This window comes from Diuraphis noxia, unplaced genomic scaffold (genome assembly GCF_037042655.1).
Source record: "Diuraphis noxia isolate RWA-SAM2 unplaced genomic scaffold, SU_Dnox_SAM2 contig0001, whole genome shotgun sequence".
NCBI lineage: Eukaryota > Metazoa > Arthropoda > Insecta > Hemiptera > Aphididae > Diuraphis > Diuraphis noxia.
Window position 1 is genome coordinate 31,436,364 of NW_028301711.1, and position 23,267 is coordinate 31,459,630.

Sequence of the window (23,267 nt, forward strand, 5' to 3'; positions counted from 1 at the left end):
TATGCAGTGGTAGGGTTTTACCCCCTCCCAACATTTTCTTCTTCAAAAAAATCCTATTAACTGCCATAATCAATGTTCAGAGACCAGAGTAGATTTATTATCAATTATTTTTAAGAAGATGTCACACCCGCATGCGCTGTCTCCGTCTTACAAGCGTAAAACATAACAAAAACGGTTTTGCACAGGAAAACTTTTTTCCCTCATTATTTATAATAAAATTATCAAAACTCCACAATGCATAGGTAAAAACTTTCTCTGTGTTATGGCATCATTATTTTTTGGATAAAATAAATATAACTCAAGTTACCTATCAGCTTAAGAAAATACATTTATTTTTTATTTTTTATTTAATTATTAAAAATTATTGGTTTGTGCCATCAAAAAATTAATGATGCTATAACACAGATAAAGTTCTTACCTATGTATTTCTGATATTTGTTCTATAAAATACTGAGGGAGAAAAGTTGTCCTGCGCAAGTGCAATGTTTTCTATGTTTTACGTTTGTAAGACAGAGATAACGCACATGGATATTACGTCCTCTTAACAGATTTAAAATAAATTGTTAAGTGGCAATAACTTAAAAGATCATGGTTGTAATTTTTTTTTTAGATCAAGAGAATCGCTAAACACTCATATACTCTAAATGCAGACTGAATTTAAAATAAATTCAATTATTTGTTCTAACCAATTATACAAAAATTGTATAGCAAAATATAATTTGAATGGAGATAAATTTTCCCATAGCTCTATGATTAGTCTTAGGTAAAATCCTTAACGAACTAAGAATCCTACTGGTTATAAAAGTTTAATGAATAGCATCGTTTTAATAATTGTAAATATGTAGAATGTAGAATTTATTAATAAAAAGTTGATATATGTATTACAGAAAAGTTTACCTAACAGGATTACAGTTTTTAAAGTATGAAATAGTATCTAATAATAATCTAAATAATATCTAAATTTATACCAAATATAAAAAAATTAATTTGTATATATTTTAAATTCTTAAAAAATTGTTTAAAAATGTTCTGAAAAGATTTAGTAAACCAAACACTTTATCAGCCAATACCTATTTAATAAAAAATATTAAAAAATAAATAATATTTATGATGTATGCTTAATGCTTATATGTATGTACCTACCTATGTAATATGATGTTGTTAAAATATAATTCCTATTAAATTGAACATACCTACCAAAATACCACAGTTAGTTTTCACAAAAGTTTTGTGTGTGATGGTCCTAAATATATCATTTAGAATATTTACTCTTTCAAAATTAACAATTTTGATATTAATAATTAATATATTTACTATATTTCTTTGTATATTATCAAATTCATTTTAATTGATAGATAGGCATTTACAGTTGGTATTGTTACTGTAATAATGCTTATAATTATTACTGAAACTATACCTAATAATTATAGGTAAAGATTAAATTATTCATTTATTTAGAGCTAGAATGGGAACTAGACTTATTACTTAACCTGTTATTTAATTAGTTGGATAATACACTTTTGATCATTTTTTTTTTTTGTGGTATGAAATCAATCCCTAAAACAATATTCCATAAGCATTTGTTTTTATCATATAGTACCTGATGGAGACGTATTTAATTTTTACAGTTTTTTCACCTATAATTTTTGCTTATTGAAGTTTGTTTAGTCAAATAAATGAGGTCCAAAGAAAAAAATCTTTGTCTAATCTTTATATTTTTATTATGATAATATAAAGACATTAAAATTGTAAAATTTGTTGACGGTCCAATTTTCTGGCTTCAACAGTCCGGATTTGGACCCAGGTCCACTAGTTGCCGACTGTTGAAATAAAATGTTTTTTTGTAGAACAACCAAATTATTGTAAGCTTAAAAGATGTGTGAATTATTTGTATTATCAATGAGTATATTAATAACTAGTTTTTTTTTTAGCTTTTTATCATAAATCTAGCTCAACAGTTACAATATTATTAACTAGTTAAATAGTTTAATTTTAAATGTAATTTTTGTGAATATAATCCGAGATATAATCGAATCAGAACATGTATAGTACCTTGGTTAAAATGATAAATAACCATTAGTTTGTACAATGTAAATTACATTACAATAAAATGTAATAATTTTAACTGGTCTGATTATTAATAAAATACATTTTATGTGTAAAATATAAATTTCTAACAAATACCTATCAGAAGGATTTTTTTTATTGAATTTTTTATTATAATTATTAGTATTTATTAGTTGGTACTAACTTGCCTAATAATTAAAATAATTTCTCGACTTTTAATGAATTAGTATGAACTAAAATTAAATATAAAAAAAATAATTAAATTTTTACGAGTGGTATGTTATTAATGATAAAATAAATAACTTTTGTTTACGATTTTATAATTTTTCATTTATTTTAAATAGGTAACACTTTATATTTCGTTTATAGAAAATTTTTATTTTTATGTAATGGCATTTTAAAAATATAGATACTCATAACATATGTTTTTGTTTTTACTTTTATTTTTTCATGCTTTTTCACAACAGGATCTCTTCCATCAGGTACTGTAATTTAAGCCTTGTTAGTTCTTAATATGGCAATTTTTAATTAAAAACTAGGATGTATCATTTTTTTTTATTTAAAAATGTATTATTTTTCTGTACTCATTAACACATTTACTTTTTATAAAGATATCTACTTATTCTACTTAGTTCTCAAATAAAGTATAGAATTAACTGTATTATAAAGTAGTACTGTAAAGTATTTAAAATCAGAATTATTATATATGTTAATGTTACAAATATTTACCCATTATAAATTGAACAGGATTTTGTTTTTACTATTTTGTGTTTTTCACTAAATCTGTACATTTAATTATTATTATATATTTATTTATTAATTGATTAATTTTTTTTTTTTTTGAGGGGGGAGGGATGGAGAAAAATCAACAATTACAACTTAAATTTCATATAGCCTCTCTATAGATTAGAAATTGAATACAGATGGTACTTTAGAGAGGACATTTTGAAATTTGTCAGAAGTTAAAAAAAAAATGCTGTTAAGTACAATTAGAGTCTAACGTTTTAATAAAAAAACTTAAGTATTACATATTACTTGAAAAATGTTGTTCCTTTTTTGTTTTAATTTTTAATATTTGACATTTTTATATTGAAGTATTGTAATTGTTAAATATAAATTTAATCATAAAATAATGAGATTTAAACTATAATTTATATTATTTTTATTTTTAAATTTACAATTTTTATAATAGCCTGTTGGAATTATTTATGCCTATCGGAATAAAAATCAATGAAAAGACTAGGTGTCTACACAATAGTAAAACCTCTAAAGTATATCTAACTCCTTTCTTTTAATAATACTTTATTTCATGCTTATATAATACTGATTATAAATATTAACATTCATACATACATTTATACATACAAATGGGTACATACATATATAGTTAATTACTCAATAAATTAATTTGATATTTAATTGTTTGACCATTTAATTTATATTTATCATATTGGGCTATGTTCATCACAATTAATGAATGATATGCATATTTTAATTGTTCAATTATTTTTGTTTGTAGGTCAAAGCTTGGGTTATGGTTTTGTTAACTATCATCGGCCAGAAGATGCAGAAAAAGCAATTAATACTTTAAATGGACTAAGATTACAAAATAAAACAATTAAGGTACATTTAATTTTTTTTTACATAATATTCACAATATTAGGTAATTAGTGTCCTAGTAATTAATTGTGATAAAAAACGATTTAAGGTGTCATTTGCTAGACCTAGTAGTGAAGCAATTAAAGGAGCTAATTTATATGTCAGTGGTCTTCCAAAACATATGACTCAACAAGACCTTGAAAATTTATTTAGTCCTTATGGTCGGATAATAACATCAAGAATTTTATGTGATAATATGACTGGTGAGTTTAGTTTTATATTTTCATTGTGTTATTGTTTGCCTTGAAATATTCTAATGGAAGAAATATTACTGATATGTTCACAGTGCGACAATTTGTGGGAAATACTGGAGGAGATCATTCGCCGTGTAAGTTATTGATTTTAATAAAATTATAATAGTTGAATAATTGTGATAATACTTATTCTTGGATAATTGTCTAGTTCTTAACCATTTTTTTATGAATATCATAAACATATTGAGGTTTAATTTAAAGAAGTTAATCTGGAATAAATATAATTTTATATTCTTGGTGCAATCATTTTGTGTACAAAGTTAGAATTTAATTAATAGATTTTTCAATCAGTATTTATTATTAATATTTTTAAATAAAATTTAAACTTATAATTTTGTAAATATTTATCAAAAAATCAATGTAAATTATTTTTAAAATAATTATTTTAGATAATAAACTACAATATAACTAAAAAAAAATAACTGCCAATAGGTCTAAATCTAATGACTTAACAATAACTATCATAAACTGCTAATGATTATTTTTTGTGCTCTCGACTAAAGTATAATCTTAACTAGTAATAAATACTCAGAATAAAATATATTATTTGCATTACTAAATTATTTATTTTATATAGGTATATAAAATAACTACAATTAAAAATAGTTGTAAAAGAAATTAATTTTTGTCCTTAATAATTTATTGATAATATTTATAAAATTATTTTTTATTTAATTTGACACAAATAATTATAAACTATGATTTGTTTAATTATTATTTTGCATGATGTTTTGACCACTTAGTGTATAAGTGGTCAAATGTGTTATACATTTTATTTACTACAATTTCTTTTTAGCAATTTCAAAAGGTGTTGGTTTTATAAGATTTGATCAGAGAATTGAAGCCGAACGAGCAATTCAAGAATTAAATGGAACTGTTCCCAAAGGTTCAACAGAATCAATTACTGTGAAGTTTGCCAACAATCCTAGTAGCAATAAAGCAGTACCTGCATTAGCAGCTTATTTAACTCCTCAAGGAGCTCGAAGGTTTGCTGCTGGCCCTATTCATCACCCTACTGGGCGCTTCAGGTATATTCCACTCTCCCCTTTATCCAGGTATGACCACATTTCTTCTCTTCATTTGTTTTACAGTGATATTTTAGAATCAATTCATTAACAATTTATTTTAAATTACCATTTTTTCATTAAAATTACTAATAAAGAAATTTAAATAATAATTTGGTTAGACAAAAAGAGAAAATATATTACGTTAAATATACATTAACAACAATAATATACCAGATATATAAAACACAAAAATTATAGTTAGATCACAAAAATAAGTGTTAATGACATAATATAATATACAATTTGCCATTTAAATAATTTAATTTTTGTATTTATGACTAGGGGATAATAATTTAAAAAACTTCATTGATAAAAATAAATGTTTGGTTTTTCAAAAAAACAATATATTATATTTAATGTTCATTTAAACATAATAGTTAAGGATCTTTCCATTAGATTTTTATTAGAAGTATATTTTTTATTCGTTTAATGAACACATCATAAATTGGTAAATTATACATTATTTAAAGAAAATTTTTCTTTTTATTATTTCTCAAGTGCTGTTCATTTACTTAACATATTTGAGATTGTAGTTAGTTATATATTTTTAATACTTTATATTTATTTATTATACTTAATAGCCCAAATTGCGGTACTTAAATTCTAGTGTTACTTTTTTTTTTAAATATCATAGTTAAAATGTATAGTTTACAATACTAATTATATCAATACCTTGAATCATAAGAAAGTTTATCATATTTTTACATTTTAATTTGGGCATGTTAAATAAAATGAGTTTGTAATAGTTTTTGATCAATACTTAGTATTGTTTCAGTGTTTCAAAAGTTAAATTTGATACATATTATAATGGTTTTAATTGAACTTTTCATCAAACATTAAACAAATTAATGTAGTTTATTATATGAAATAAACCAATTTAGTGTTTATTAAAGTTATAAAGACTTAATACATAGAGGTATAGGTAATCACAAGTTATCTATGGTTCTATTCATTTTATGATGAATACCTATAAATCTTTGTTTTAAATACTCTTATAATGTTCATAATTTTTTTTTTTCAAAATTGTTTATGTTACGTTAAAAATTAATCTTCCTCGCTTTAAACAAAAAAGAAAAAATTATAATTCCATAACTATTTTAATAGGTAACCAAATTAAATTATGTTACGTCTTTGTTTTCTAATATCAAGATATATTTTATATATTTATTTGATAATTTTGAAAATATTTAAATGTCAGATTCTCTAATTAAACATTGGTATGTTTTAACACTACACAACATTTTTCTCACAGATAATATATAATTTTAACTCATGCCTGAAATACTAACATTATATTTTAAACTGTTAACTGTGACTGTATACTGAACCTCTGGGCTCTAATTAATTTATTATATAATGACATATTTTTAACTGCTTATTTAATGAAAGTAAAGCGATGGTCATATTTTATAATAAGTTTTACATTTTGATTTCATGTATAAATCACCCACCCTTCGTTCTTTTTAACTTTATATTATTTACGTAATCATATTATTATTAAAGAACCAACATTTACCTGATTATTTAAATTTTTATTAATTAGTGATTACAGTATTTTTTAAATTTATTATTCTTTAATATCATTAAAGTTTTAGTATATATTTTAATTTTGTCTTTTGTTTTGTTTTTATTTATTTATTTTATTTTACAAAGTGTGGCAGCTTATAAATAGTGTTGTTTTACAATTTTACTTTATTTGATTGCACATTATACTATTCTACTAATATATTAATATACATATTATAAAACAAATTTTTAATAACTAAAGTTTTGATAAGTAATGTGGTTGTGATGTTCTTTAAGCTTATAACAATATATGATTTAAATTGAAAAAATAAATATTTTTGTTTATCTAATCAGAATTATTAAACTGTACTTCAGTGTAATTTTATTATATAGATATAAATATTGACAGTATTAAATAAAATTTGCAATATAAAAATTAGATTTTTTTCATATTTTAATGGAATATTAATTACCAAATTAATTTATTTCAAATTACAATTGATTAATTCACTTCTATTGTACATTTAATGCATATTAGTATAATATTTGATTTTTAGATTCAACTTTGTATGAATATACACATTTCCATATATGATAAATGCTTTAATAAAGTAATATTATGTTGCTGGTATTTAATTAATATTATTATTATTTAGTTTCATATTTTTTTTTTATTGTTATTATTTAATTCCTTTGAGTCTATAACCTTAAAGAACATTACAGTGAGGTATTAGGGCTAGGAGGATTCAGTTCCAGTTTTGTGATAGTTAAACAAGTATGTCCTCTCAAATTAACTTATTTAGCATGATTGGCATTTTAGGGACATGATGTATATCATTTCAACATTTATGAAGTGGGATTAAAACTGTATTCTATTAAATTTATCATTTTTTATGCATAAATTATATTGTTTATTAAAAAATCATTAACTGTAATTTAAATAAAATAACTAATTCTTACTCCTAAAATTCCTTTGCGGTTGATGTTCATAATTTACATTATTTGTTAATGATTTAAAAAAAAATATTCTTAATAATTTAAACTTGACTTTAAACTCAATAACCCAAACAATGGAGAGGAGAAATTGTTCATACCATTCCTGGATCTGTAGCAAAATGTAATTAAAAACCAATGGATTGATGTATCACGAGATGGCATAGGTAATATATTTCCAATTATTTGTATTAAGTGCTGGTGAGCACTCAAAATTGCTAGTAGGCAGAAATTATTTAAATAGAGACACAATTTACTTTCTTTGTGCACATAGAATATAGTGAAACAATGATTATGTTTAGTGTCTAAAAGAAGGGGTATTAGTATTGTTCATTGATGTGCATGTAATTATTGGCTTGTAAAAAAATCAATTTATAATTTTATCTTAAGATAGATTTTTTTTAAGTTGTTATTTATTTATATTTTAACAAATAATTTGTACCTATTATCCATTAGTATTATTTTATATGTCAAACATATGAAAAATACAGTTTGATTTATTTATTTTAAAAATGTTTATAAATGAACATTTGTGATTATATATTTTGTTTCATTTAAATAAATTATTTTATCAATCAATGATAACAATGTTAAATATTTATTAAATTACATGAAATATGATTATTTAATCAAGTATAATAGTTCATTGGTCAATTTTAAAAAATATATTTTGTATTATCCTCTATGGATAAATAAAATTCTAACAATATGCAATTGAGAAGATTTATATCCACCTCCTTTTTTTTTGCATCAAACAACTGTTTAGATAACCATTTAAAATTTAATTTTACTTGTAACTTAATATTTATTAAAGCTGCCGCTCATTGTACAATTTATTTTATATAAAATTTACTGTTTGTATAAATATATATTTATTATTTTTATTTTTATTTTGTTTTAGCACTGGAAAGACTATGCTAGCCATAAACAAAGGCTTACAGAGGTCAGTATAGTTTCTTAAATAAGATGTATGAATATAAAATAAAGATTATTGTAGGTATATATAAATCCAGGTACATGCATTTAAAAAAATAAATAATTCTTAGAAAATAGTATAAAAATTAACTCGGTACTATATTATTTAATTCAAGCATATTTGTGAATATTTTTAAACAAATTGTCTCATGATAACTAGATTTTGGTTTTTTAAAACTATAACCATTTTTTTAGATTTTGAGTGGAGAAAATTAAATTGTTTTTACAATAATGTGGTTTTTTTCGTATCTCTTATCATCTTCTAGAGCAATAAAAGTGCTCAATTTTTCAACTCTGTGATTTGTCTCTTGTGGATGGTTAGATATGGTTGTATTCTAACTTTATTGAATTACATTTATTATTCAAGAAATATTAATCATAGAAACTTGAAACATTTTATTATGACTTAAATTATTGTTATTTATACAGAGTTATATGTTTAAAACATTATGACTGATTTTAAATTAACTATAGAAATTTAAATTTTTTAGTAAAAAATATAATTGGCATGATAATTTATAACCCATTAGTTGTTTAAAGAAGATTTATGTATAACATAATGTATTTTATGGACTTAAATAAATAAATATTTGAAAATTGTAATTGTAATTGTAAATGATACTTTTTTTACTATTATATTAACTGTATACTGGCACTTTAAGCTTTATTAAGAATATTAATGTTTAACAGAAATTAAGTTGACATAATTATACTAAAAATATATAGCATTACACTTTGGAATAAAATATTATATGATAAGTTATCATTTATTTAATAAAATTAAACTATTTCAATTACCAACAATAATTTAAAAAACAAATTATGTTTTAAACTTTTAACATGAATAGAATTCTTGTAAACATCACTATTTAATAAGTTTATCAAAATATTCTTTTCATGATATCAGTTTAATTGAATTTATAAAATAATTTAAAAATTTAATTAAATTGTAATGATTTAATTTTAGATACTCGCCTTTAGCTGGTGATTTGTTAGCAAACTCAATGTTACCTGGTAATTCAATGAATGGATCTGGCTGGTGCATATTTGTATATAACTTGGCGCCAGAAACAGAGGAAAATGTATTATGGCAACTCTTTGGTCCATTTGGTGCTGTACAAAGTGTTAAAGTTATTAGAGATTTGCAAACGAACAAATGTAAAGGATTTGGATTTGTCACCATGACTAATTATGATGAAGCAGTTGTTGCCATTCAATCACTTAATGGATATACGTTAGGCAACCGTGTACTTCAAGTATCGTTCAAAACCAATAAAGGTAAAAATGATGTTATTAGTAATTTAGAATATTTATTTCGTAACAAAATCTAAAATTAATGAAAATAAAATGTTAGTGTACCGATGGTTAAGTGTAAAAACCTTTATGTATAAGAAAATTAATATGAAATATAATAATTTAAATGTTATAATTTTTAGGCAAAGGAGATGCATCCAGTTTGTTAATGTCTCTTGCTGATTCATTAACTGACTGTTAATAATTTCATCAATCTTCTTCGAATATTTTCAAATGTTTACATAATTCATTCTCCCTTCTAAAACATCTTTAACTGAATTGCAAATTCGCTGATATTTATCATGTCTAAAGAAGGTAAATTATGTTTATTTATTAATTATATTTTTAATTAGATACATTTAAATTAAATCGCGTGCACCATAATAACGTTATAAAAATAAACACTTTTCAAGGCATATTATAAATAATATACAAATTATAATTTTTTTTTTTTTAATGTTAATATTTCCTAAAACATTTTGTTAATGTTTGTGCAATATAATTATTATTGGTACCCATCTTATATAAACAATTTCCCATTTTTCCTTTACTTTACTTTTGGAACAGATATTTAAATAATAATTGCGCAAGCATATTGACTGATAGTGTTCTGTTCTATTTAACGTTGCTAGTCTAAGATATTCCTAATATTTTATATTTTAAATTTAAATTCGTAAATAATTTATAACATTTTCTTTTTCTTTTGTTGTTATTATTCCATTTATATGTGTGCGTGTATTATGTGTGTACATAACAATGTAAGTGTGTTTATATTAAATATAAATTCATTTGTGTTTACTATATATTTAGGTAAATATCATATTTACCAATTTACATAAAATGTCCATAAGAAGCTATATGTAAGTCGATGTAATATTTTTACTTTTTTACTTGTTCTTGAAATGCCATTAGGTACAAGAAAAAACAATACATTTTATATACTTAATACAAAATAATCTTATCTTCCCCCTCACCTCACAATTTCTGATACAATTTCATATATTTTCAATTTATTTTATTGTTAAATATTTCTGAGTGAAAGTTGTTACTAGCAGTTGAGAATATGAAAATGTGATGATTAAAAACTATTGCAAGAACTATTCATACTCCATAGGAAACTTGTTCATTTTGCATTTATTAATAATTCTGAAAGAATCGAGTCAATTTCTATAACGTACCTATGTAATATTAAGAACATATTTGTTTGTTTTTTTGTTGCTTGTACGCAGTTTTGCAAGTACATAACCAAATTATTTTATTTGTTTTTACTTGCACACAAACCAGTGTGATTATTGATCTCAATGAACAGTATTCAACACTGTTTAATGACAAAAAACATGAATCAAATTAGTACTGATTTTAGTACAGAATGTTATGACAGGTGGACTTATTGGAGATTTAATGCAAATTAATAATTTAATTTAAAATTACAGGGTAATTTTATGAAGGCAAGTTTAATTTGAAAATAAAATTCCATCACTTAAAACTGGATATTTTTAATGCTATATTTATTTAATAATGCATCTTGGGTTATATTAATTCTTTTTTATCTACAAATAAAGTTTATAGATTATCATCCATTAAAATCAGATTATATTTTAATTTTAAAAGTCGTCGGTTTTTATATAATTTATTTTGAATTTTATATGTTACAGTCCCCAATCAATTACAATATTACAATTTTTAAATTAAATTATTTATAAACTACAGATAATTGAAAAAAATACTAATTCTACATTTAATTTATTTATGAATCAGTGAATCGTATTAGAAAAATGTTTTTAAATTTTTTATAATTATCTCCAAAATCTCCTAAGTCCACCAAGTTTCTTAAAAATAAAATTTGAGTTTGATTTCTGCTTCTTTACTTTATTTAAATAATTTAAGGTCTTTTTAGTATCATCTTCCGTGTAGTTATAATTTAAAACATCACTACCTGATTACACCAGCTGTAACTGTATTTTTAGACCAAATTATTGGTCTGATTAATTATTCCTTCATAATTTAACATTCCAGCACGGTGTTTGATAGTGAAAATATTATAATATACACGGATAAAAAAAATAAAAGTTCGTAAGTTTTTTATTTTATCAGCTATAATAAAAACGTATGGAATAATAAAAGACTTAAATATAAATAATATAATGAGAAAGAGACTGAAATTAGTTATCAGTATACAAGTTAGGAAAATTACATTAAATTTTAAAGACATAAATCATAATATTAATATTAATCATGATTTAATTTACTCAATATTTATTGAAGAGTTTCTGATTCTTTTAGTAGAAAAAAACTGTCTCTATTTATTATAATCTATAAGTATTCGTGTATCATTAATTCAACCATTCTAGTTTAGTATTTTGTGTATATGACACCCAATCAATCAAAATATCTAGTTATAATAATAGAAATTTAATAAGTAGGTGTAAATATATATATATATATATATATATTGATAAAAAATTTAAAAAATTAAGTTCTTATGTATATCATATGTTGATTAAAAGTTATAAAACTGTTAGTTAGGTTTAAAAAAAATTAACTTTTTATGTTTATTAATATCTGCATAAAAAAATAAATAGGTAGCTGTTCAAATATTCATTAGGGTTTATAGTATTTTTTCTGTACTACAATAATATATTCTTTATTAATAATAATAATATCCATGCTGTAAGGTATTAATTTATTATTTATATATTCAAGAAAAATATTATCAAATTGTATGTTACAAGTAAAAATGTCGTTGATAAAATAATGTTTGATACACCCATACATATAGTAAATAATATCTATACATTTCTTAGATATAATTTTTTTTTTAGCAATGTTTTTACAAAACTCTAGTCAAAAGATTAACATATTTTAAATTTACATTAATTAAAAAAAAAAAAACAAAAATAAAAATGTAATTTAGTTAAACATTTTAAAATTAGAATAATAGATAAAATAGTTTTATTGTAATATGTATATTTCATCAAAAATTGGTTCTGTGTGTATTTAAATGTACAAATATTGGAATAAGATTGATTACTAATTGTTTACTGTTGAGTGAAATTTAAAAAAAATTTAATGCTCAAATTAAATTCTTTCATGAACATTTTTTTTAAAACAATTGCTGAATCTATTTTTATATTCAACGCTCAATCCATTCAGTTGAATATTCCCAGGTTGTTTATCATGTATATGAATAACATCAATGTAATTGTTTTTTCTTGAATTTATAATGTGCAGTGCATGAACATCAAAATATTTATTTGTAATAATTTTACAATAACTAAATCACTCAAAATTAATTAACATTTCCTGTAAACTTTAAACATACTTAATTGAGCTATTTGCTTAATCTAATATTATAATATTAGCTGATCTGTAGATGCTATTGGTTATACCATTTGTTGTTGGACTTAATTCCATTATAAAATTATCAAAAAATGTATCTTCTCAGCAAATATATTTATACTTTAATATGATATCAATAACAAAATTGCTATTCTTGGTAAAATGATTATGCAGTACTTGTGCACACAATTTTATCAGTTCCAAAATATTGTAACAACTAAAAAATCAATCAAAAAGGCAATTTTGCTTAATGTATTCTAGTCATATGTTTAGGTATATCTGTATTTATTATTTTCATTTTTCGGTGCTAAATTATTCAAATACAACTTTCATATTTTCTTGATTTTTGTTAGCATTATAATATGTATGTGTTGTAAAATCACCCAGTTTTTTCTTGTACTTCAAAATGAGTAAGAAAAAGTTTAAGATTGTGAAATTATAGATTAATTAGATAATTTAATTGTTTACAGCTATAGTCATTAAAGTTTGTTACCATGTTAGGTGTGCAATAGATCGGGTTAAGTTTTAATGAATATACCACATACTATTTACATAATGGCATTTATAACTCTTTATTAAAATATAATTTTATTAGTTTATTGCTGAGTATTTAGATGTTGAATTGAGTGAAAGTGTATTCAATATTTATGAATAATAACAATAACAATATTTGGTTCATTATAAAATTCTGCTGTACCATACTATTCCCTGTTTAAAATTGTGTCAAAAATATAATAATAATAATAATATCTATAAAGTAAAGTTAATATTTAATTAAAATAAGTATTAAAAATATCCAGTTTTTGTTCTGACATCATCAATGATGTAGGTAGGTACCCAATAAAATATAATGTATTTATATTTGAACCATCAGAAATTACTCAGACATAATATTTCTTGTTATTAATGTTTAGTAAAATAAAGAACAACATTAAATTATTTGATAATATGTTGATAGAAGTTAAATATTATTTATTTGAGAGCAAGAACAAAAAAATATTTTGCAAGTTATTATAAAGATAAGATAATAAAAAAAATTGCAAATAAAATTAAACTTAACATGTATAAATTAATACAACTTTAATAACGCACATTAATACTAATTATTTTTATTTGAACTTTTAATATTTTATATTCGTTTTAATAAAATTCCGTGATAGAAATTTCAGACGTGTATTGTAGTATTTTTGATTATTAGCTTTTCGATATATATACTTGATTATTCTTATTGGTCTTAGATAATTTTTAGTAAATAATCTTATCAATTTTATTTAGATGTTTATTAAATTATTGTAATAACCAAGAAAATTATTTTTTACTTCTTTTGAAAAAAAAAAAAAAAAAATGTTAGCATCTAAAATACGGTTTGTATAAGAAATTCATATTCTATTATGTCGGTATACCTATTAGAATTTAAAAAATCTATTACTTTGTATATTACATGTAATAATACATTTATTTTGGAATTCGTAATATATTTTTAAATATAAAATAAACCTAACCTAACATTTCTGGAACATCGTAAATAAAATAAGCAATTAAATAATAATAATAATAATAAAGTTACGTATTTTTTTACCTAACTAATATAATAAATATTATAAAGTAATAATATAATGGGGTTTTTCTGTTCACCATATCGAATACTTAAATACAGTCTTTCCAATTATCAAATTCTAAGCAGGGTTTTAGATTTTTTACTATAGGGTTGAAAATTTGCATTAATTCTCCTGATTTACGAAAAAAAGATTTCATTACCAATACTCGCCATAATGTCATCAGAGCGGGGCATTGTTCTTCAAAGTACCTGGATGGGAGTGAAAGGGTTTGTCCGTGCGTCCATGTAATCTATATATATATTTTATATAATAAGAGTGCTTGACACTTGTGATTTCATAAGGATCGTCTAAAATTGTTATAAAGTAAATGGTTAATCATCGATGAAACCAATATTACCTAAATAATATGTTCTTTATTGAATTGTAATCAGTTTAAGAACGATAAAACTATAAAAGTTAACTGTATTTGTAAAACCCTATTTCAAACCGTTAAACAATGTTATGATTTTTTTTTTCGTTCAGCCATTACATCGGAGAACCTCTAAAGTCTAAATTAATAATAAATAATAATATATAATATTATGACCTACCTGCATATGGCGATTTCTTTACATAAAAAAACATTGATATCTCATGAACTTCATTATATAACACTATTAATATAATACAATATAACGGCGTAGTTCCGTCGTAATATCAGCGATATTATACCTAATAATATGCCTGTTTGATCTACGATATTTCGTGTTTATTAACATCGAGTATAATTTTCGGACAAATCCTTAACAATTACAGTCGATTCATTCTCGTGCCACGATATCAGCCAAAAATACTACAAACCGATGACATAATTTCAGTAGAAACGTAAAATTATAAGATAAAACGGCTCATAATTATTATAATATAATATGTTAAATTGTTGACGGCGATACCGCGGTCGATAATATTATACCCGGACTTAGAGGTTCGTGCATGTGTGCATACCGCCTTTAGTCCTTATAACTGTATAGGTAACTAACGAGTTTTTGTGTCGACATTTTTATGTTAGTAGGTCCCTAACACGTTTGTTTATTTAATATTATAATATTATATTGTATTGATCACTTATGTCAGTATAGATTTATAACTTTGTATATTATACAGCGCTAGTATAATAATATTATGATGACATTGTGCAGAACTCATAAATACATTTATATATTGTATTATAATTTAAAAAAATTTATTCGTGTGAAAGAGTATTCACTGGAGGGCTTCATTACGTCCGCCGCCATTGACACGAAATGTAAAAATTCAAACGCCATTATCGGTGCGGGATCGTCTGAATTCGTCGTTACTATTTTTTTTCTACTTACATTTGTGCGTTTGTTGACGATGCCCGTGTTTTTCACACGTAAATACGTAATAAACAAATTGTGATTTAATTGTCGATTCTCAGCATTAATTTTGTTGGATATATATTATATATAAAATAGTCATAAAACCGGCCAAACTATATACACACGGTAAATCTGATGAATAATGAAATAAGAGCAATACAATATAATCATTGTTATTATACGATTCTATTCAACTAATCTCTTCATTTGAATTCTACTCTTCTTTTGTTTTATTCAGAGTGGTTGCAGAACTCTTTACTATCGTGGTATTCGCTGTAATATCTACCAAAGAACTTTTTGTTCCACACCACATGTCTGTGAATTTTTCAATCATATATCATATAATATTATGTAACATATAATGATTAAATATAGTTTTCGAAATGATCTATGATTATCGTATTATCGACTTATTTCACTGACTGTAAAATTTGTATGTATAATGTTTCGAATTTGGTGGCAAAAAATTCATAAGTTCATTTTATTCTTTTTAAATATAATTGTAAATTATATAATATTATGGTGACGTATGTTTTTTATGCCTAACTTACTGTCTAGTGTTCATTTAAATGGCTTTTTTGTTATTCGGCAATATGGTCTACATTGTTTGTAGAAAATGTTTTTAAATATCATCTTCGTTAAACAAATGTATATCTAATACAATTGCAAGAACTTAGTAAAAATAAATACTATTATGCCCGAATAATTGTTTCTATGTAGTAGAATGACATTAATGTTATGATTTATGACAGGTACATAAGTTTATTTCTCTGTCCATCAAAATCTCAAATGAAAACAATGATTATTCCAAGATAAAGATTAAGAACAATACATTTTCTCATATCCTTATAAAAATTGTAGAACAAAAAATACTTAAAATACGATAAACAAAATAAAGTAATGTGATGTAACCGACTCGAAGGAATATAAAAATTAGAACCTAGGAACAGCTTCATTGGCCTTTTTATTTACAATATGTCTATCTTTCGTGCCGCTGTACGGATAACACTAATAATTATAGTGAATTATATAGTACGCATTTAAACACTAACTTACTGATTGAAAGTCCAATGGCCTAAAAATAAAAATAAACGCTCCTTTAATCGTAGTGTAAAAATGTAGATACTGATAAAAATACTGATTTAAAACTCTAACTTTTGGAACAGTTTCGGTGTTCATGAATTATTTTTATTGGTTATAAAAAATATATATATATATACATCGAGTATTTGTGAATTCACGAAATCTTGGTATTTAACGTGGATTGATAACTCGTGACGAACAATTCAAATTTGTGATCTCTTGCAAATATATTTTTGAATTTACCAAAAATGATTTTACATTTTTTCAAGTGAGATTATTATTGTAGCGTTGATGAAAAGTAATAACTATGTTTTTAAACAACTAAGCTATTAAAATATATGTATATATGTGAGAATAAAACTATGGTATTATAGACAAGTTTTTTTTTTACTTTGAATGATGAGAAGAAAATTAACTTTCTGCACTCGTGCGAGTAACATAACACAATTATTGAACCTCCGTTGCTCTAAGCATTAGGTTCGTTGAGTTTTTATGCATTCTGTGAAAGCTCGATGAGTATTTGTACTTTTGCACCCTACCTGGTTATTTTGAAAGAGTATTCGCGTCATATATCGCTACGACCATGTCATTATGATCTCATGAGTTTTTACTGACATCTTTTACCTTTGTTATGGCATTGCCATTAAATTATTATTTTCGATAACTTATCCCTGTGGATAGTGTTTCGTAAACTTAATTCTGTTGCAAAAATGTAATTCATAATTACTTTTGTCATTTTACTGTTTGACAATTGATTCTAGTCTTGAACATTTTTATTAATTATTTATTTTATTTTATTTTGAGTCGAGATTTTTGGTGACCTAAGCGTGATTCGTGTTTAACAATTACTAAAAACGATTTTATATTATTGCTCTGATATCCCTGTATCGGCTGTATCTAGTTGTTGTTTCTATTAGCCATCATATTTTTGCAAATAAATAAATCTCCGTGAAGAATATTAGTGACTAACGTCTATTGCATATTCGTTAAGATGTATTCTGGTGATTATATGCAGGTATGCACCGGAGTAGAGCATCTAATTTTTTAGTTAATAATTATCTACCTACTCTTATGACAGATCTCTTTTTGAATTTGTTATATGGGTGTGCTTCTTAACTAAATTAATGACCGTTAAAAATACAATTAATAACATAACAAATAAAAGTGATGGTCACCATAACAATTTCATCTGATTTTTAAATAGTATGAAAAAAAACTATTAAACACAATTACTAATATTCTTTTAAAAAAAAAAAACTATGATTTTCATACGATGGCAACTATTTTTTACACAATAAGATGAACTCCTTTGTCTTCCAATCTGATTTCGTTCTAGCTGTGTATGTACATAATTTTGTACCTAGTAAAATTTGCATATGGGTTGTCAACTTTCCATCGAATCACTTAATGTAACAGTTATAATATGGTTAAATTTTATAAAATTATTTCAAAATGTTTACTTAGGTCTACCAAATGTATTATGTACATTATTAACATTTTAGCTTATGTGTGTTTAAATAATAATTATTATTATCATTATTGTTATAATTATTATGATTATTATTACTATATAATATTATTACAGATACAATTATTATTATTATTATTATTATCATTCTCATTATAGTAATAAAATACTAACAATAATAATTTAATTCATTTTTATTAAATTTATGTTTTCAATTTTAATTGGTAAAATATCATCATTCATGTCTGTGTATGTGTGTGTGATTTTTTTTTCAATTTTAATTTTTAATGAAGGTGTTTTAAAAACAGTAATATAATACACGGATTACGGATATGCTCGTAAATATTGTTTTATATATGAAATAAATATGAATTTAATGGTTTCACTATTATATTATAAAATTTTTTTATTTTCATTCAAGTCCACTTGCTTGTGAACAAGTATTGTAATATTTGATTGTATTTTGTGTGTATGTATACCTTAATCACAATAAAAATCCGTGTACTATATTATATATTTATTTTTGAAACACTCATGCATTTTAGATAATTAATATTTATTATAAACTGAAATCAATGTTTGAATTTTTTCTTCTTTTTTTTTGTTTTTATTATTATTACTATTAATTTAGCACCTTATGAGTATAAATGAGTTTTATGTGTTTTTTCAACTAATTTTATTTTATTCCTTTTTAAAATTATCCCTTATTTAGTTATTATATATAAATACGGGCCTGCTGTTTTTAGTGGCACTCTGTCCTGCGTGTCGAGTAATTATAAGTTTTTTTTTAAATCCGTACATATATAGATATAATATTTTACCAGTGCACAAAATGAGTGCTCAAGTGATTTTAAGATTATGAAAAAAAAAATAATTGTTAATTGTGTTACATTATCCCATGTCAACGAATCGTTTTTAATTATACGAAAACAATATATAAAAAAAAATTGTTTGTATTTTTGATCCGGTTCCCGGTTGTTTGTAATCTTTTTACTCTTACATCAATACTTCCGCGGTATGATAAAGGTTTAGTAAACAAAATTGAGATGCCCGGATTGATTGGTGTTATAGTTTAATAATTACACTGTGGTTACGTATATTACACCACTTATATTATGTCATTTGTACTTTTTTCCAATCGTTCCATGTCCTTATTGGTTCTGTATGTTGACATGAAACGCGTATTGACATTTTGACATGTCTTTATGTGTATACGTGCCTATACATAAACTGCACTCTTGTTACGTTACACATAATTAATATCATTCGTTGATGGTTCGTGGCCAGTTGAGTTTTGGAGTGGCCCACGCTACCTTAATTACAGAACTTCCTATAATTGATCCTATGAAGACGGTATGATACTGCACTCTACTTATATCCTATACGTATAAGGTATAACTTTTTGATCTGAGCTCACGCTTAGACAAATAATTTTTCTATTATAGGTATGAAATCCATCGAACGATATACTTTACATTTGTGAACCCATGGGCACCGTCCTTCCTACGGTGATTACTGCTCGATAGGTGTTGTGAGATACCTAAATATAATATTTAAACGTGCAACTCAAAGTTTGTTGAGTAAAACAAACTACAGTCTTTGGATTTAAGTTAAAAAAACTGTAATCAATGTTCACGATGACAAACTAAAGCAATTCGCCCCATTACATAATTTTGGAACATATTGATTGGGACTTTGGAAGGGACTTCCAGGACTTTGGACTTTTAAAAATAAAAACAATTTTTTTTTTGTAATAAGCTTCTCTTCTTCACCATGAATTTGACTCTTATTCGTCAAATATACAATTTTTCAGGAATTCCGGCCAGAGTATAAAAAATAGCATACCGCAAGCGGCGAGCCTGCAGCTTATATAATATACTATTCAATATTAAGTAGGCCATAAATAATATGTTAGGGCTTATTTAATTCGTTTTTCGTTCGCTTTTTCACGATATTATGCTGTGTACTTAGTGTATTGTGTGTATAGTTTAGGTATGTTGTTGCTTTCATCGGCACATTATAATCGTGTACACCATTCGTCGAGGCAATGAAATTTTTGATACCACGGTATGCCGTGACTGGAAAAGTATGTACCGACTGTGATGTAATTGGTAATTGGTATAATCTATATATATATTCTGTGTATAATATTTAGTCTGTCTCTATATATATATATATATTATAATACATTGGTAGATAGGTGGGTATACCATATGACAGCAATAATATGATATAGGTTATAGGTAGGTATTAGGTATACTATATATAGGTGTTGTGTGCAATGTGCATATAGGTATTATATATTATTATAATGTGCGATTGTCTTGTCAATGGAATATTATATTCAGTAAAATCCGTCCTCGTGTAGTGAAGAAATAAATGTTACCCAAAATGTATTGTAGAGTTAAAAAACATTTTTTTTTTTATCAAGCCATTCATCGAATACTGCAGCTATCGATGTAACACTAAAATATCATAATAACTATAGGTACTTAATGTAATATCATCTCCGTAAGTGGGATTGCGCACACATACACATTTTCTATATGACTAAAACTGTGATAATATTGAAATAATTTTTAATAAAAATGTATTATATAATGAAATAACGACGATGATGATTATGATGATAATAATAAATAAATGAATAAATGGTAATAGCGGTAGCAGGAGAACAATTCTAAATGCGATTATCCGCTGATCAAATCTTTTGATTTACGTAAAATATAAACATTTAAATACCTAATTTAAAAATTATTATTATTATTATTATACGCTTTTATACATAAATAAATACATATATATATATATATATATATATATTATTTACACGAACATGTACATGCATACATCTACATATTATTATATACATAATATTAAACTATCTACTTATTATTATTATTATACTTCTTCCGTAGATACTTTTTCTTTAACAGTAATTTATTATATATAGGTACAACGTACAACGAGCGTGCGTAATAATATACTTACTTTGTACATATATATATATAAATATATTTGTCGTTTTATACGCCATTATATTTACTTCTCTGTTACATATAATATAATGTTTATTGACGTACCTACCATTTTAAGTAATATAATATATAATTTATTAATATATATAAAATATGTACCCTATACTCATACGTTCAAACTTTTATAAAAAAAAAAAACATGACAGTGTTATTTATCACCCCTTCCCCATCCCTTGTCTCCGCATATGATCAAAGTCACAATTAATGTTTTATTGTTACATTGATATTAATGTAAACGTGTTTTTTTTCTTAATTGTGTAGTTAACCAATATTTATATATATTATTATTAGATAATGCAATATTATTATTACTATTATTATTATTATTATTATTATTAGATATGATTTTTAATTATTTAATTTTTTTCAATTTCTTTGTAACGGTTTAAAATATTCCAGTAATATGTTTATTATTTACTTTCATGATTATCTTTACTACCTCACATACATATTTATATATATATGTATATGTATATATATATATACTATATACATATTATTATTTTATAATTTGTTTGAATAATATTCTATAAATTATTTTTTCTTAACATTTCTGTCGAATGTAATCTTATTATTATTATTATCTTTATATCAATTATATTAATCAATATTAATTTATCGCTTTTGTTCAAATTAAATTAGTTTTAGTTTCATTTGTGTTTAATTAGGCATCATTCGCTTTTTCACGTATATAATATTATGATATATTATGTTTGTCATTATCATTTTACTTATTTTTTTTTTTGTCAAATATAAGCGGTTAACATAAACAAAACAAATGTTTTATTGTACTTGTCAAGTATATAATTATTATAATATTTTTATCATTATATTTACTGGTTTTCGTCTGCACACACGTTTTTGGTTCCACTATTGTTCTGTGGTTCCACGGATCTTCTGATTTAAAAAAAAAAATTAAATGGCTTCCTTACAAACTGTGATAAAAATAAAATTAATCAATTTCTATTTTCTCTGAGAGCGCAACCCTTTTGACAATAATAATCTGACATGCCCCTGGGAGCCTCAACGCACTTGAAGAACTGTAAACCCCTGCTATATACAATAATATATGGTATCTCATCTTCCCACTTAACTTTCATTTAATTCGTCAACAAATGTAATATTATGTATATTTTCTATTCTTGTTTTTCCGCATCAATAGTATAGGATAGCCATATAGGTATCTGCTGCCTATCATGTCCTTTAATATGAAATACCATAAATTACTATGATATGCTTACGGCTCGCCTTCTTTGGTAGCATTATAACCTTACCTATTTTTCATTGTTGATACAGTCGCCATATCAATTTCCGGGATTGGTAAATTGAGTCCCAAATGACCCTAACTCGGTAAATTGAGTCCAGGGGAAAAATAGGTAGTAGGTAAGTTGAGTCCTGGAAAAAATAAGGTAGTAGGTAATTCGAGTCCCAGGGAAAAACGATTTATATGCATTAAACATTTTTATTTGTGATTAGTGGACATTAATTGACTGCATGTATATATGATTTTGAAAATAGCAACATGTATTTTTATTAATTATATAATTATTTTTTTCTCCGACGATAAAATAACGATACATGCACTCT

General features: G+C 23.9%; 1 protein-coding gene across 8 annotated transcripts in view; it reads left to right on the forward strand.

Moving 5' to 3' along the window:
• The window catches only part of fne (ELAV like RNA binding protein found in neurons), a 38,363-nt gene extending 16,591 nt beyond the window's left edge, over nt 1-21,772 (forward strand). For 2 of the 8 annotated variants that reach the window (XM_089217770.1, XM_089217769.1), the window contains exons 3-10: nt 2,535-2,549; nt 3,587-3,690; nt 3,776-3,925; nt 3,997-4,054; nt 4,777-5,035; nt 8,448-8,489; nt 9,489-9,799; nt 9,958-21,772. In XM_089217770.1, coding sequence (XP_089073896.1) covers nt 2,535-2,549; nt 3,587-3,690; nt 3,776-3,925; nt 3,997-4,054; nt 4,777-5,035; nt 8,448-8,489; nt 9,489-9,799; nt 9,958-10,016 — 998 coding nt within the window. In that variant the 3' untranslated portion in view covers nt 10,017-21,772. Of the gene's footprint in view, nt 1-2,534; nt 2,550-3,586; nt 3,691-3,775; nt 3,930-3,996; nt 4,055-4,776; nt 5,036-8,447; nt 8,490-9,488; nt 9,800-9,957 lie in introns of all 8 variants that reach the window. The other 6 variants (XM_015518849.2, XM_015518847.2, XM_089217771.1 and 3 more) reach the window with 6 other exon arrangements.
• Nucleotides 21,773-23,267: the final 1,495 nt, after the last annotated feature.